Raw genomic sequence first — 16,656 nt, 5'->3', positions numbered from 1 at the left:
GCTTCACCTTCTTTTGGAAGGAACATAAAAATGGCATTCCTGTGTTTTGAGGCGGTGCCTTGAGCATGTTCAAGTCAAGGGGAAGGGCTAGCAACCCCTCTCTATAAAAATATAATAAAAATAGAAATATATACCCTGGCACTGAAACAGCAAAGGAAACTATGTGCTAATAGGCACTACAAGATGAACAACAATAATATGCTCCTTTTTTAGGTTTTTTCTTCTTCCTCTTCATGAAACATGTTTGGTAGCATGCTCGCACACTTAGAAACCCATACATGTATCAATAACCACGATAACATTGCAAATAAACCTCGGCATTGTCTACACTCTCTGTGTACACAGGTTGTGGTAGTCTCATGACTTGATAATCTAGTATTTTCCTTGTTATTCTTTTGATATCCCTGTTTTAATTGTGTACAGAAAAAACAACAAAAACAAGATTGAACAAAATAAAGACCGAATATCTAGTATATATATCTGTGTCTCTTTTGCAGCCTTTTGGTGTAACACACCAGCTTCTGTATTTGTATCTATATAGCCAGTACAACCACCTTTCAGCAAAACACACCAGCTTCACAAGAACATGGCATGGCAGCAGCTGGTTGTATTACACTGAACAACCTGTCACACCTAAACCTTTGCACATCTAACTTGTCTAACTGTACATTTGTAAGTGCTATCTAGTGAGGGTGCCCCTACATGTACTTGGTGGCAGTGCTCTATTCCTTCATAATAGTGTATAAAGCTTTACTCTAAAGATAACATACTACTGCTATAGCTCCGTGTGACTGTCCTTTAAAACCTACATTTCGTGCCTTATCTCTTGGTCAGTCCCAGACAACCACAGTTCTGTACAAACACCTTTATCTTGAATTGGTCACTTGCCCTGCCTCTTCATTAACTGTACATGTAGCTACCCTAACAGGTGATGCGAGGCATTTCTAAACGAAGGGCTGTCTCTAGGACCCGTCCTTCCGTCCTTGGGATGGAAATTTTCTATTGGGACAGAAACTGCTTTATCCCATTCTTCCCAAAAAATGACTGAAACTGTGAAAATGTACTTCATAAGCTTAGAAGGAAAATCAACAACAGGGGCTCTCGAACAATGAGTGGGACGGAAAAAAGTTTAAGCTGAAAGCAGCCACAGACTACCCACAGTTCTGTACATAATCTTTACCTTGTAAACTTTATCTTGAATTGGTCACTTGCCCTGCCCCTTCATTAACTGTGCATGCAGCTACCCTAATGATATCTCACGTCATGAGGCATTTCTAAAGGTATTTCAATCACCTGAGTCATCTTTTACGATACCCCCATAAAGATGTCTCGTTATGCACACGTGTAGAGGTCAGATGAAGGTTAATAGATCACGAGTCCGTAGGGAACTCCTCAGCAGTTACCACAGAAAATCCAGTCATGTTTTATTACAAATCAATCTCCACTTACAGGTCATTCTGAGGCTAATATGGAAGTGAGCCATTTGTAATATCTCTGGTTTAAATGCTGTGTTGTGAATATCAATTCAAAGACAATTAACATCTATGAATAAGAATAAGAATATATGTTTGGTCCATGCACATAAGGACTTTCTGTATACTCTTACTCCAGCGGTGTGTAGAATATAGAGTCAGTCTATTTGAGGGTCAAAATTTGTTTTTGGAATGGCAAGAGCATGCTGTATACCAGTGCCCAATTGATATCCTTATAGATGATTAAAATCATTGAAAATCATATTATCTACCAATTGTTTCAAGTAGAAAACTTTGATACCACTAATATTCATCTTCGGAACCATTTCATATCCACTTTACAACACTGACAGTATGTACGGTATCCCGTTTCAAAGACATTCCATTCTGGCATGCAATGTTACCTTTTCAAATCCAGAAGAAAAGAAACAAACAGCAATCAGACCTAACAATATCACGCAACGTCCAACCCTTGCAAGACAGGGAACAACGGACGCTAAACTGGATAGTGGGTGAGTGAGTGAGTGAGTGAGTGAGTGAGTGAGTGAGTGAGTGAGTGAGTGATACTGTGGATTTCTTCCCTACCTCATGAGCTTGATCATGGAGCTGATGTCCGTGACCTTCCCGTGGTCTCTCCTGAAGATGTTTGCCCGCGGTGTGTGCTCGTAGCTGAACCAGTCCCCGTACTTCTCAACCATGGCGGGCAAACCGCTGGTGTTGAAGATCTTCTCAAAATAACTGGAATCATACGAAATATCAGGAAATATCACAGGCCACAGAAAGTTTTACTCTATGGCCACAGAAAGTTAACTCTAAGATCTTCTCAAAATAACTGGAATCGTAACAAATATCATAGTAAGGACACAGCAAGTAAACTCTATGGGTGACATCTCCTGTTGACTCCAAGTGAAATGAAGGAGTGAAAAAAATTCAACAAGATAGGCCAAAACAACAAGATGCCTAAATATTCAAAATTTGGACATTGTGATAAGAATTGGCACATCAAAACATGGCATCACAGCCACCAAGACTTTTATTTCTGTATTCAAAGAGTGCAGAAAGTGGCACCAGTGCCTAGTAGCCTTGTATCACTACACCTACAAGGCAACCACACTACTGTCATTACTTCTACAACTACAGTCTAGGCTACCTTACTAGTGACTACAATCAAAAGGAAACTAACAAGAAACAAACCATCTCATCCTTGCTCTTCCAGAGAAGGACAAGATACACATGCCCCTTTGTCTGAGACTTCTGCTAGAACCTTGAGCTACTGTAAAACTTGTATAAACGTGTCCCTCGGATAGGACGTTAAATGGAGGTCTCATGTCTGGGGAGAGCCATACCCCAGGCACGTTAAAGAACCCGCCACACGTGCGATGATGCGGTGTGAGGGGTTCAAAACCTACAGTACCTTGGCCACACCTGGGGCAATTACTGTCGTATTGAGGTCACCTGAGTGGCGCCGAATGGCAGCTCGCTCCAGACCCTTGTGATTTAGCCCCGCCTATTGTAAGCTCCTCGCAATTCAGCCCCTGGCTGCAAAGAGTGAGTAGTCGGCCCACCCAATAACAAATAAAGTACTAAGAAGACTTACGGTGAGTTGTAACTTGGCCAGTAAGCCTGCTTGGCCAGGACTGATGTCACATCATCCATCATCACCATGCCTCTGTAACATCAAACAAACAAAACAACAACTAAAAAACACTTCGGCAAAACAACTCTAGCATGTATTACTAAAAAATTAAGGTCCATATCATTTTTTTGGAAAGCTTGTATATTTTCCTTCAAACAAGTGTCTCGCTTGTTGTCATGACACTTATGAGAAATGATTATGAGACTGATTTTTAGTTACTTGACCCAAAAAAGTGCAGAATTCTCCTGCTCACACTAGATAGTCCCTGTATCATCAGGTGAATTTAGGCACTTTTGTCTTGTGACATGGTTGAATTTTGTTCCCCCTATGAAAGTATAATCATGACAAATATACAATATTTTCCAATAATACATAATACTAAACAATTGATAAAGAGATATGGTTGATGAAATTTAAGTTTCAGAACATTTTGTGTTGGGTGTATGAGCGAGTAGAAATCAACATGAAACTACTCACGGCAGTTGTTCGAGTACAACAAGCAGCCCTTTCTCGGGAAGGTCCTTGTTGGGCGTGAAAGTCTTGTAATCCACTATCATCCATTGGTTATTGTATCTAATGTGGCAAAACATGAAGAACATAGATCAACCTTCTACTTGATAATCCATTAGTTAGGCAAAATGCATCAACGCATGCAGACAGCCTTGCAGTAAAAGATACTGGACCAGGTGCAGCATTCAATCATCTGCCTAACTATGTCATGAGTGATATGGTTCAAGAGAAAAAGTACCTAACTCACGTAGAAGGTTGAGAAAAAACTGGTTGACATGGACAGAAGTTTGCGAGAGGAAAAAGTGCCTAACTTACATAAAAGCTTGAACAAGAACAGGTTGACATAGACAGAAGTTTGCTTAAGAAAAAGTGCATAACTCACATAAAAGCTTGAACAAGAACAGGTTGACATAGACAGCAGTTAGCTTAAGAAAAAGCGTCTAACTCACGAGAAAGCTCAAGCACAAACACAATATACATAGACAGAAGTTAGCTTGTAAACAAGTTTCTAACTCACGTGCCACTGTTATATTTCTTGAAGATGGTTGCCCAGTCCATGGCCTTGTTGGCCAGCCTGTTGGCCACGATGTTCCTCAGCCACTCCAGCACCTGTCCCTGGGGCTGTACGTACTTCCATAGGGCAGGGTTACTGTTTCCTATGGTCGTCTCTTGGGCAACCTACGAAAATCAGTCAGTCGTGAGAATACAAAACTTGATGTGCTGCTGCAGTACTGTGGAAAGCTGCTATGAGGCCCATCATTAACTTATCTTTCATTTTCCAAATCCCAACTCACAAAATATAATGAAGATTGATTCACAAGTTCCTGAGTTATGCTGCCACACACACAAACAGCAGCAAAAAATAACCTTCTTGGCAAAGGTATACACGAATGTATACAAGACTCTTTTGAGCTGGTTTGTTGTCACAATCATCTTTTCTAAACTATTACTGAAAAAAGCTATGAGTGGTAAATCTATGGCTGATAGATTTTTTGTGCATGTGCTATATTCGTACTAAATGTACTTAAGAATTGCCTCAACTGCAAACCCGAAAGGGCAATGAAATAAATGTACATGCAGACAAAATTTCAGCTAGTATTGAAAATATCTTTTTTAATAACAACACCACAAAATCACTTGGATTCGTCCCAGCCAAACCAAGCCATTTTAGGCCATACCAATTCAATTTCTTGGTTCTAGGATTCTAAAAGTAAAAATATAGCAAGCGGACATCATAAAGCTAGAGGGTAGGGAGGAAAACTGGAATGTGACTGTATTCACCTCATAAAACTGAGTGCACCAAGGCATAAACCTGATCCTCAGGCTTCATTGTCATTATTAAGGGTTTTTAGAAAAGTTTTTTTTTTAAATCTGAGAACCAACAAATTAAATTGGTGTGGGTTAACAGTATCTACTTGCACAAACATAAGTTATCTCTTTATTATATCAATACCAAGGATGTACAATTGACTGACAAATGGTTCATGCAATTAACAGGATTCTACTGCACCAGCTAGTGTTGAAAATATCTTTTGTCAAAAACAACATCACAAAATCTCTAGGACCTATCCCAGCCAAATCAAGCCATTTTACCGTATCTTTTTGCACACACTGAGGTTATCTCTTACCAAGGATGTACAATCCACTGACAAACACGTCATGCAATTAACAGGATTCGAATGTATCAGCTAGTGTTGAAAATATCTTTTCTTTTAAACAACTCCCTCCACAAAACCAATGGATTTGTCCCAGCCAAATCAAGCCCTTTTACAGTATCTTCCTGCACAGACTGAAGTTTAACTTCAGTCTGTGCAAGTAGATAGATACTATAAAATGGCTTGATTATATCTCTTACCAAGGATGCGCTTGTGATGTAGAAGTCGTCTCCTGAGTAGATAACTCCAGGATAGGAGGAGAAGGAAACGGTGTGGCCTGGGATCTTATCTTCACCTGCACGCACACAGTGACACACATGGATTAATAGACTGGTAACCATTCTAACAAGTCCTACTAAGCATGGGCTTCTTTCTGACAGCCTTTCCAGCTTGCCTTTCTGATTACTGCTGTCCTGTGAGCGACAAAACTGAATCATTAAAACCCAGTATGTAATAATGAAGGGGGTGTGTAGACCAAATTCCCAGTACTGTTTAAACATTGTTCCTTCAAGTAACAGTTGAGTAGAGAATGTTTAGCTTTGGGAGAACTATTCTGCATTTTTCTGATTTGGCATGCCAGAAATATTTGCCTGCAGTACTGATACAGATCAATAGGGGTTGCTTTTAAAAAGCCTTCTTTGCATCGATAATGTGCTGCTCTTCAGAGCTGGAATCTGAATTTTGCTGCATCTTGAGAGACAAGATCACTCTGTGATCAAGATGTGCTGAGCAGACACAAAAAATTTTGACATACGTGCCTTGCGTGTTTCAAAGAGTCACTGATAGAAGAATATTCTATTAACACATGTAATTCAGGTCTTAGCTGTGATGTTGCACATGTCAATAGACCATTCAGTCATTCATCAGAAGCCTTTCTTACTCCCCATCTTGAATGGGAACTGGTACTTCTTGATGATCCTCAGCATGGACTGGAAGGTGTCCCAGGTGTCGTGAGTTTCATTCATTCATTTACTCACTCATCCACTCATCCATTCATCAGAAACCTTCCTTACCACCCATGTAGAAGGGTAACTGTTGGAGTCACATACCAAATACTTGTATCATAAAGATCCATCCACAACTTCCTGAGTTATGCTGGCGACACACACACAAATGACACACAAATGGCACACAAAACCATCTTGTCTACAGTTTACAAGAATGTGTACATCAAAGTCTCTTTTGAAACCTTTCTTACCACCCAATTTGAAGGGGAACTGGTACTTCTTGATGATCCTCAGCATGGACTGGAAGGTGTCCCAGGTGTCGTGTGCCACCAGCAGGTCAGCGTTGCCTGGCAACAGCTTGACGAGCGCAGAGCAGGACCCGGACCCGAGGACGCGGTGAGAGTCTTTGTCCTTCAGGGCCTCCTGCAAATCCTCCATGTCTCCACCGATCTGGAAAATCCTGTGGAGGATGGAGAAAACAACTATTGATAGATGCATTTACATTTTATTTCATTTTACCATGGAAAAATCACTCAGGCTGCAGTCTGCTTTTCATGAGTCCCTGGACACATACAGAAACAAACAACATACAGTAATTGGGAACTACACACATAACTTAGGAAAAAGATAACATTCAATGTAAGTTCTGCTAACAGTTCTACTGTGTCTCCAAAGATGCTTGTATCTGTTCAGCCTTTGGTTGAGATCTTTGAACATGATTGGGTATTGGATGAAGGAGAATTCTTGTTACACAACCAGTAGGTACTTACATAGCTTACGTTTCAACAAGGTCATAGACAGGGAAGACAACAGGTGGACACGGTGGATTAAGGAGGCGATCTGGATAAGAAAGTCAACCCCAGTGATGAACCGGGACGAGGGAGGATACAAGCTAAGCCATGTTTGGGACTGTTTTCGCACTGCAAAAGCGCCACCTACATCGGCTACATATAGCGGTGAGAAGCAGAACTCCAGTAAGAAGCTCTGACGAAGGTGTCTGAGAGACATTGAAACATAAGCTACGTAAGTACCCACTGGTTGTGGAACAAGAATTCTCCTTCATCCTATATTCTATCAACCTGATGAAACTATTTTCGGATGATTGGGTATTGAAAGTTCTACCTTTGCTGCAGTGTTGATGCAAAGCTGGGAACTGGACAAGTTAACATCCAGCAATATTGTAGATTTGTTATGGTAATTATCCAAGCATGTACAGCTGCTGTACTGGTAGTAGAATGGACTTACAGGAAGCCAAAAGGATTGATGTCCAGAGAAGGCTGCCTGGGATCATCGTTGTACCCGTCATCCAGACCTGACAACTGCTGCAGAGTCAGCTTAACCTGGAAGAACAGCCACACAACAACTGAACACTAGTTTCAATGTATGTTCAAGACAGATTCAAATACATGTATTTAGCATGCTGTACAAGTCTGCCTTTCTTCTGATGGCATGTCAGATCTATTCCACCAGGTTTTCCACTGCACCCAGGGTTTGAGGAAAGTCACACCTTAAACTCATTTTACACAGCTTCTACACAACACTGGTGTGTTATAACAAAGCAGTTGGCAGTTAACCTGTTAGTTCATTGAAGAGCTAATCTTCCACTGGTTGTATCAGAGAAGACAATGGCCTCTATCTGATCCTTCATCCAGGCCAGTAACCACTGGTCTTTATACTCAAGTCCAACAAACAAACAAACAAAGCCTCCCCCCACACACCTGGTGCCAGTAGTCGTCTGTGTCCCCACTGGCCTGTATCTGCTCCTGCATCCAGGCCTGTAACCACTGAACTACGTACGTAAGGGAAACAAACAAACAAACAAACAAACAAGCAATGCCGCCTTCCACACACCTGGTGCCAGTAGTCGTCTGTGTCCCCACTGGCCTGTATCTGTTCCTGCATCCAGGCCAGGTTGGTTTTCAGGAAACTCTCCAGGTTCTTACAGAATGCACTCCTGCTGCTGCAGAAGGCTGCACCCACTGTGTTGAGCCAGTGGTTGTACATGAGGTCCCGCGTGAGGTAACCCTCCACCAGGCCTGCCGCGTACGCCTGTACGCTGTCATCGTACTTCTCATTGGTGGTCACGGTCAGGAATGACCATCTGTGGAAGAGAATTAACGTTAACAGTAATAATATTACATCATATACACAGACTATAACAACAGGTTGTACATGAGGTCCCGTGTGAGGTAACCCTCCACCAGACCCGCCGCGTACGCCTGCACACTGTCGTCATACTTGTCATTGGTGGTGACGGTCAGGAATGACCAGCTGTGCAAGAAAATAAATATAACATCATATATGTATATAGGTCATATTTATGATAAATAAACATGCATGTGGCCGACGTGGACCAACCCCCTAGATGATCATTGTTCATGAAGTCCAGCCGAGAAGATGAAGATGATAAATAAAATGTTCTCCAACTCATTTCACAGAAGTTTGATCAAATCACCTGGGCTTCTTCAGCTGACCCAAATGCTGTGCTCATGGACATGACCCAGAAACTTTAAAACCCGCCTGGATGTTGTCATGCAAATGCAATTTTTTGTTTTCAGGGACTTTACCTTTCACACATTACCTAGAATTTCTGTTGCTGCATGTGTCCTGATTTCTGTAAGACTAAGAGAGCTTACAAGACTTTTCTTTAGTGTCAGGTTTTTCCTGTTATACGACTTATTTTCACTAATGAAATCATGTATACTATTGTTTGGAACTATCTAGAAGCCAAAAAAATTATGCAACCAATCAGAGCATACCTTTAGTTACGTAGATTCCCCGGGGGTTTAAAGCCTTAGATAAGCTTAACCCCTCGTCAGAGTTTAATACAATAAGTTTATTTACTCCTTGTTATCAAAGTAGAACGAAATTTGGAAACACAGGGACAAAACTACGACAGTACTATATTCCTGTGTACTCCAAGTTCCGGCTGAATAATGAACTTGTGACAGTCACGGGGAGGTACCAACCCGGTTGAAGATATTCTGTCCGTAAAGTTGGCCCAGGCGGCGGCGCTGGGGTCCAGCTTGTCGGTGATTTGGTACGTCTTGGCGGCTTCATCGTACCGAACGGATGCGAGCTTGCTGCCGTCTGAAACGGCGGAGAAAACGAAGGAAAACAGCAACAAACAGGAGAGCATCCTTCCGCAAAATATGTTACGACAAGCAGCCATCTTGGACCTCTGCATAATTTGACAGGAGGGAACATTGAATTGGTTTGATCCGATATCTTTTGATAACTTTTCCGTAAATGGAAGAAAAATGTATCATGTGCTTTTTAGGAATACACAGCAGCTTAACTTATTTCCAACGCCATTATTAAAAATGCTGTAATGTTTGATATTCCTAACATTTGGGTGTAATTTATATACCATACCCCTTTTGAAGAATGAAATATTCCAGTGACAAGCGCGTGATTGCTTGACCCTAAGTGACCTTTTCTACTTCCTCTTCTTCATTTTACCCGGAAATTCTTTAGCAGGCAATCCGTCAGGCTGACGACACAGTCCACTTGAAGGTTTCGAAACCAGAGCCGCGAAGTTTCCGTACCAAAAACTTTTTGAAAAGTTTCTGTTTTCTTTTCTGCTTTCACGACCTTTCAACTTTGTTCAACTCGTTCCCGACATTCCACTGGGCTGCAGTGAGTCAAAAAAGTTGTTCACGCCCGTTTTCTGACTATTCGACAGGTTCTACGGCCTCTTTTGTCCGTTTCTTCGGCATTTTGAAGGTGAAAATGAAAGTGTGAGTACCCATAGGCTTCGCTGGATTGCCCAATGTGTGTTTTTAAAACGTCTTCGTCATGAAACTGAACGAAAAGAACGTCACGGCGTACGCGACATGTGCCTCTCCTATCGACAAAGATGGCTACCTCCATAAGAGGGGGGAGGTCAACAGAGGATTCCAGCGGCGCTACTTTCTCCTGAAGGGCAACCTGCTGTTCTACTTCGACAGAAAAGGCGACAAGGAACCCGTGGGAGTGATCGTACTGGAAGGATGCACTGTGGAACTATCAAACGACGCAGTAGAATCCGACTCTCCCAACGTGTTCGAGATAGTTTTCCAAGGGCCGGGGACTCGGACTTACGTTTTGATGGCCGATAGTCACGACGACATGGAGTCGTGGATGAAGGCGCTGCAGTGTGCGAACTATGACTACAAACGGCTGCAGGTGCAGGAACTGCAGAGGCAGCTGAAGGAAATCGAAGACAGGGAGGCGAGGGGAGAGGAAGGGGACTTGTTAAACGGTGCAGTAGGTGGATGGGCACCACAAGCTAGGGTCAACCCATTTGACAGGGACGTGTTTGATCCTAAGCGTGTCGCACCAAAGACGGGGGTCAACTCGCGACCTCGCGGACCTAACAGACCCCCTCCCCCTCCACCAAACAGGGCGGCCCGCCCTCCCCCTCCTCTAAAACCGGCCCCAGCCCCAACAACCAATCAGCAACCATCAGGGTCAAGTACCTTCTTCACCCCACTTGACACCTCATCCTTCCAACAGAACGGAAACAGGAGCGTTTCTTTAAATACGGCCAAAGCGGCCAGTACTTGGTACAACGCTTCGGTTGAGAGCTCGGACACGCGTTCAAGTTCATCAGGCACCTCGGCATGGTACACGGCTGTACCACAAAACATATCCCTAACCCAGAGTGCCCCTGCTACAACAAGTCTCGCTAAGTCTGCAGCCAAAGCGAGTCCAGGAGTGGCAAGACATAACGTGCGGTCCGCAGGGGCGGCAGGGTCATCGTTGTTCTATGACACGTCCGGCGCCAAAGTTCGATCGTTCGAACAGATGCACAAGGATTTTGGTGTTCCTGTGCAGTCAGCAATTGCAGGATGGAGAAAAGCACATGAGGTTTCATTGATATAACAGGACGCTGTTGAACGACAATAAAGTTGCAATGTGGACTTATGCAATATAAGCTCATGCTGATGTCAAAGGCAGTAAATATTTACCAGTGCAGACTTTTATTGTGACTGCTTCCTTCAGATCTCTTTAAAAAGTAGCCTAGAAAATGTGGTTATCTGGAGTAGGCAACAGGTAGCAATAAAAACTACCTGTGACAGAATTTCCACACCTGTTTTCCTGTTTGTTATGAAGCTGTTATTGTACTACAATATACAAGTTGTAGTTTTTGATCAGAATATAAGGGTGTTCAAGGTTCCAATTGCACATGTACAGCCAAATGCATTGTGAGTAAGGTGTCAAACAAAGTTGAAGGCCCCTGAAACATCAGCAAAACAGAGACAAGCAGTCTTGACAAGATTGGTCACAACTCACAAGTAAGGGGCTTTCACCTTTGACATATTTCTCACCATGTGTTTCACTGCATAACTGGAACAAGGAACTGCCTTATTGCCTTTCTTGCAGTTGCAGTAGGGACGAGCAGACCACATATCAGTCTTGCAGTTTTCAGGAATTCCCAAGAGTTATTGTTTAAGTACGTACCTACCTTAAAGTAAGGCCTGATTGTAACGGTTGTCACTCAGTGCTTCCTACCATCTTTGCTTAGCATATTCAATATCATATAATTGTTAACCATGGCATGATTATTACGTTTGAGCATACCAAGCCATATACATTTGTAGATATACAAGAGGTACTCTCAACAAGACCAGGAGTATGTTCTATTTCACAGATGCAATATGTATACTTGCAATTTATAGTAGTAATTCTTACTTACACAGAGCTAATTTTTTCTGCCACATGTAGCTCTTAAATGTAGTCATCTTGCCGAACTTGTAGTTCCAAACTGTTTGCAGTATTTTTGGTAGCTTATGTGGCTGCTTTTGTTGTTAAATGCTCAAAAGGCATACATACTTTTAGAAAAGCTGCAGTTTCGGTTGAGGTTATATAACTTGCTTATTATGCTGAAGGAATGGACTATTCCTTCTTTTCTTCCTGTTCTGTTGTGATAGATAAATGTTGTTTCTGACAGATTTAACACATTTATCTTTGCTTCTCAAAGACAGGACAACTGGAAAGGTTTTGTGATGATACAAAGTATAATTCTAACTGGACTTCCATTATGTGTGTTGTCATATATATATATAGTTGTGTCCGTTCATTGTTTGACACAAGAAAATCAACATGATTACCTTTTTAAGTTACCTTTCGTCCTCCCGCACTATTATCATACACTAGTCCGTAAAAATTTGTCCAACCCTAAAGTTGGCACTACACTAAAAGGGTTGCATTTTACATTGAGTGTTTCAGTGAAGTTGAGTCAAGCTGTCAATGTGCTAACAGTAAAAAAAGATGACTCACTCTGTAATCGAAACATTTCCTCAACATTTTTAATAATCTGCTGTAAACATTGTAATTCTAATATTAGACACATTCTACACCGGTACCATGTGGGCTGTTCCATTAGAGAGTGTTTTTTTCCATTAAAGAGTTGAGGAAAAGTGTTGTTTTCATGAACAGGTAATAGCCAAATGGCCAGGAACAATTTGATACACCTTTTGTATGGTGCATGGACATTGAAGGGACTAAATTTAATTCTATCCCCTCAATGGAATAGCCCTAAGTACAAGTCTTGCTGTAATTCATGTTCACAGTGGGAAGTCATGAAAAGGTGCTATGTTGACTAAATATTACATGTAGCTTTGCTGGATCTGTTCTATACATTGCTTTCTTTCAAGTCTCCTGGACTGAATTATTAGCTGTCCTAGCCACTGGAATGTTCCCCTAACCTTTAAAGGCAAAGATGATTATACAGCAGTGCAGTATATTATTTTTCTTTGACATTCAGTGTAAGAAACTTCCCTCTAACAAAATGCAGTACAATGCCACTGTCAAGTATGATTTATACACAAAAGCTTTAGATGCACAATATGTTACCAAAAGCTCAAGGAGTAACAGAGCATGCTAGATAACAAGAGGATGGGAAAACATTTTCAGGTTTTGCTACACTGACGTAGCTTGATTCTGCGTGCAAAGCCCCTGTCACACACCAACAATGCCTTCCCGACCGTTTTCCAGACCTGGTTTGTACCTAGTCATGAAAAAGGTATTTCATGGTTGGGACTTGGTAAGCAACTATGAATTTTGACAGTTCAAAGCTGGGAAAGGCATATTCTGCTTGGATGTGATCAAAATAGTGAACTGGAGCTAGAATAAGATGGATTCCAGGCTACTCCAATCCCCAACCCAGTGCAGACCTTGGTTGGGGAGTGATCGGGAGAAAAGTCATGGGAAGGTGTTGAATGTATGACAGGAGCTGGACTTTGCTAGAAAGGCAAAATCTGAGCAATCACAGAAATGACTGAAAGATTCTATGTACTTGTTTGGCTTGCAATCAATGGACATAACGTTACATTCTAACAATCTCATTACAAAACATTTGGCCAAATTTCTAAATATTTCTTAACTAAGCTCTCATATCACAAATTAAGCTACAATATATGTCAATAAGATAACCAACTGTATATGTACAAATACATATCAACTTGCAATACAAAGCACCGCTAGCGTTTAGTACAATAATTGTACTATTTGAAGAAATACCCTGAAATAAAATAAGGAATAAAAAACATACACACTCGTCATGTATTACTGACTGAGAAGCAGTTAGAAACTTATGGAAGTTTACGTAATAATATTGGGGAAACGGTAACCACATGCACAATAAGGAAAGCAGACACATATACAAATGTACATGTATATGTGGAAAATTTACAAGCCCTTCTTAGGCTTGCAAATGTTTATAGATAATTTCCACAATGATGTTTTGTCCGCTCTTTTTAATTAAAGAAATTGACCTTCTAATGATGCACATAGCATGTAGCGAGTACAATGATGTATTCTAATGATTATAATATTATATGGATTCAAACTAAAACAAAGTATTGTTCCCACCATAGGATAAGCTAAGGTATATAACACCAGACTTTGACAAAATTCTTTACACGGAAAACAAAACAAAAAAAAAAGAAATAAATCCCACTTTGGCCAGACAAAACTGTAAAATGCAGAACAGACTTAACAGAAATACAAAATATACAAATTCTACATCTATGTATTAGCATTTATCTATTAACATTTTTGTCTATTTCTTCAATGCTGTATTCTTAGAAAAAAATGGCATCCATAAATTCAAGACTGAATTAAAGATGACACAGCAAAATACACTCAAAAGAGCCCTTACCTGCACTAACTGCACATTTTTTAAAGCTTGGTACTTTCAAAGTTATGGCTTCATACATGATATTATTGCATACAGGTCAGACATCGAAGTTAGGGCTGCCCATTGACAAGCATGTTGAAATACACTGAATGAAGGCTTCAAAAAAGTACTAACCCATAGTTCAATCTTTAAAATTCTTCTCCACCAGAAAGTCACTTGGGTCTAGTTTATAAGCATTCAAAGAAAACAGAGGGTTGTTTGGCTCATTCTCGGAGAAAAGCTCGCTCTATGAAAGAAACCTCACCTTTGACCCATTTTCCCTCCTGATACAACCAGTAGCACCCTATAACTAAAACCTGTCCTTACACCAGCTGAACTGCTGAACTGAACAAATTTGGACCCAAACAGGAAAGCTTAGACCCTACCTGTCTCTTCTAACTCAAAAAGTCTCCAGATTGGGCAAAAATTTTCAAGGAAAAGAAGGATTTTCAAGGATTTTAAGTCACACCCAAATCGTCTTCCCATTTTTTGCCCTCTACCGCGCAACGCAACTCTGACGTCAGCCCTACACTTCACAGCTATAGGCACCTGTTAACTTGGCGTACATTTGTTTAACTTTGCCAGTACCAAACCACATTTCCTAGCATTAAGTCAAAATTTTGTACATGTCATTTCAGATTAACAATTAGCTCCATAAAACATATATCATACATATGTACCAAAGGTACTATCTGATTGGCTATCAACACAAAGGTTTTAAATGTATCATACTTCCTAACGTCTACACTTATTATTGTAGCACTTCCTAGAAAACTAGAAAAGGAATTTTCAATGTTATAGAAGGATTAACCCATGTTCTAAGGCTTACAGTCACACATACATGTATACATTCAGGTCCTGTACATATATGGGCTGGGGGTACTTCTGACCATAATGCATCATACTGCAGCAAAACACATAAAAAACGGAAGAAGCAGAGCAGAAAGGGTCAATTTTCAATTATTCAATGAAGCAATCAGCAAAGGGAGGGTATGTTGGTACAAATTCCACCAGGACAAGGCTTAATAGGACAAATTTCTAAATATGTTAGAAAATTCAGTTGTGAGATATTGTAGGTAACAGCTTAGAAGAACACTTTCCACGTGGTATACATCCACAAGGTCAACTGGTTCTTTGTTTGCTCAAGTACACAGGATCAACCACTGGCAAGAATTTGCAAAGGAGGCAAAAGCTATTTCCACATCTATTTGAATCTGTAGAATCTACAGTAACACCACTTACACAGTTCAAGTCAATGCACCAATGGCGAACAAAAAATGACTCCACTGTCACAAGTAAGCAGTCTGTGTCAATGTCTACAGTCATGCATTCAAAGGCTGTGTATACAGTCTGTTTTACAAAGATGCCACCTGGTGGATTTTGCCAGAACAGCAGTAAGTAGGACTATCATCATATCAACATTTCACAATTGCAGTTCCAAGTCATAAACACTTGAAAACTATCATACACATTAGAATTGTTTGGTCAATAACTAATCATATAAACTCGGCACAAAAAGTTTGGAATATGAACTTTGGCTGATCATATTTCCGTTGTTTCTGCATCAATTTTAATGTGTTATATATCAATAGAAAGCGTGTGTGATTTCCTTTCATATGGTACCAAACTCCTTATAATTATAAATTCGTGAAACGAGCACCAGGGCTACTTACGTCAGTGGGTCACGAAAAAAAAGTGCCCAAATTTCAATTTTTGTGTTCAACTCTGCATCATCCTGCTGGTATGGGTGTGGGTGTGAAGGATTCAATCTGTCCTTTTTTCACGTACTCTTTGGTATACAGAACTTCCAAGTTTATCTTTAACATTTGGTAAGAGTATATGTGCCCTTTTGGCTGTTGGATAACCGAATCGAGGTGTGAATGCGGCAATGAGAATGCCACACTGACTGTCGCACGGATAGAGCATAACAGCACATAGGGCTTGGTGTGCTGTATGTATGGCTGCCACAGGAAAAACAAGGTTTAGTATCTTCCCAGACAAGACAACCTCAATGCTGTGAGATACAGGGACACCATTCTCCATTCAGTCGCAATGCATTGCCCCTTCAATATGGGGTCGAATGACATTCTGTAAGATTACACTGCCCGTCCACGCACACAGTCTGCAATGATCCTTGCTCTGTGGACTGTGCACTGTGGACTGCCGTTGTAGTCTAACACTTCCTTAATTGCTTTTGCTCCCCGACATAGATCTGAAGAGACATATCCTTGGAACTTCATGGAGGATGCCGTCCCCTGAGAAGCATCACCTT

At 41.0% G+C, this 16,656-nt stretch overlaps 2 protein-coding genes across 2 annotated transcripts in view; one reads left to right on the top strand and one right to left on the bottom strand.

The window, feature by feature from the left end:
• LOC118425925 (putative phospholipase B-like 2) overlaps nucleotides 1–9,418 on the bottom strand; it is a 30,759-nt gene extending 21,341 nt beyond the window's left edge. Inside the window, exons 1-9 of the mRNA XM_035835091.1 lie at nucleotides 9,190–9,418; nucleotides 8,072–8,321; nucleotides 7,466–7,560; nucleotides 6,472–6,680; nucleotides 5,474–5,568; nucleotides 4,136–4,296; nucleotides 3,586–3,681; nucleotides 3,070–3,141; nucleotides 2,058–2,210 (exon numbers count right to left, since the gene is read on the bottom strand). Coding sequence (XP_035690984.1) covers nucleotides 2,058–2,210; nucleotides 3,070–3,141; nucleotides 3,586–3,681; nucleotides 4,136–4,296; nucleotides 5,474–5,568; nucleotides 6,472–6,680; nucleotides 7,466–7,560; nucleotides 8,072–8,321; nucleotides 9,190–9,407 — 1,349 coding nt within the window. The 5' untranslated portion in view covers nucleotides 9,408–9,418. The remainder of the gene's footprint in view (nucleotides 1–2,057; nucleotides 2,211–3,069; nucleotides 3,142–3,585; nucleotides 3,682–4,135; nucleotides 4,297–5,473; nucleotides 5,569–6,471; nucleotides 6,681–7,465; nucleotides 7,561–8,071; nucleotides 8,322–9,189) is intronic.
• A 270-nt stretch (nucleotides 9,419–9,688) lies between these two features.
• LOC118425878 (sesquipedalian-1-like) lies at nucleotides 9,689–12,243 on the top strand. The gene has a single exon (XM_035835009.1). The coding sequence runs from the start codon at nucleotides 10,019–10,021 to the stop codon at nucleotides 11,084–11,086; it is 1,068 nt and encodes a 355-aa protein (XP_035690902.1). The 5' UTR covers nucleotides 9,689–10,018; the 3' UTR covers nucleotides 11,087–12,243.
• Nucleotides 12,244–16,656: the final 4,413 nt, after the last annotated feature.

This window comes from Branchiostoma floridae, chromosome 11 (assembly GCF_000003815.2).
Source record: "Branchiostoma floridae strain S238N-H82 chromosome 11, Bfl_VNyyK, whole genome shotgun sequence".
In the NCBI taxonomy this organism is placed as follows: domain Eukaryota; kingdom Metazoa; phylum Chordata; class Leptocardii; order Amphioxiformes; family Branchiostomatidae; genus Branchiostoma; species Branchiostoma floridae.
Note: the sequence above shows the minus strand (reverse complement) of the source record. Positions and strands in the feature narration are given on the sequence as shown.

What these genes read in the sequence shown, in the direction of transcription:
- LOC118425878 (XM_035835009.1), top strand. Translation starts at nt 10,019, where the DNA reads ATGAAACTGAACGAAAAGAACGTCACGGCGTACGCGACATGTGCCTCT.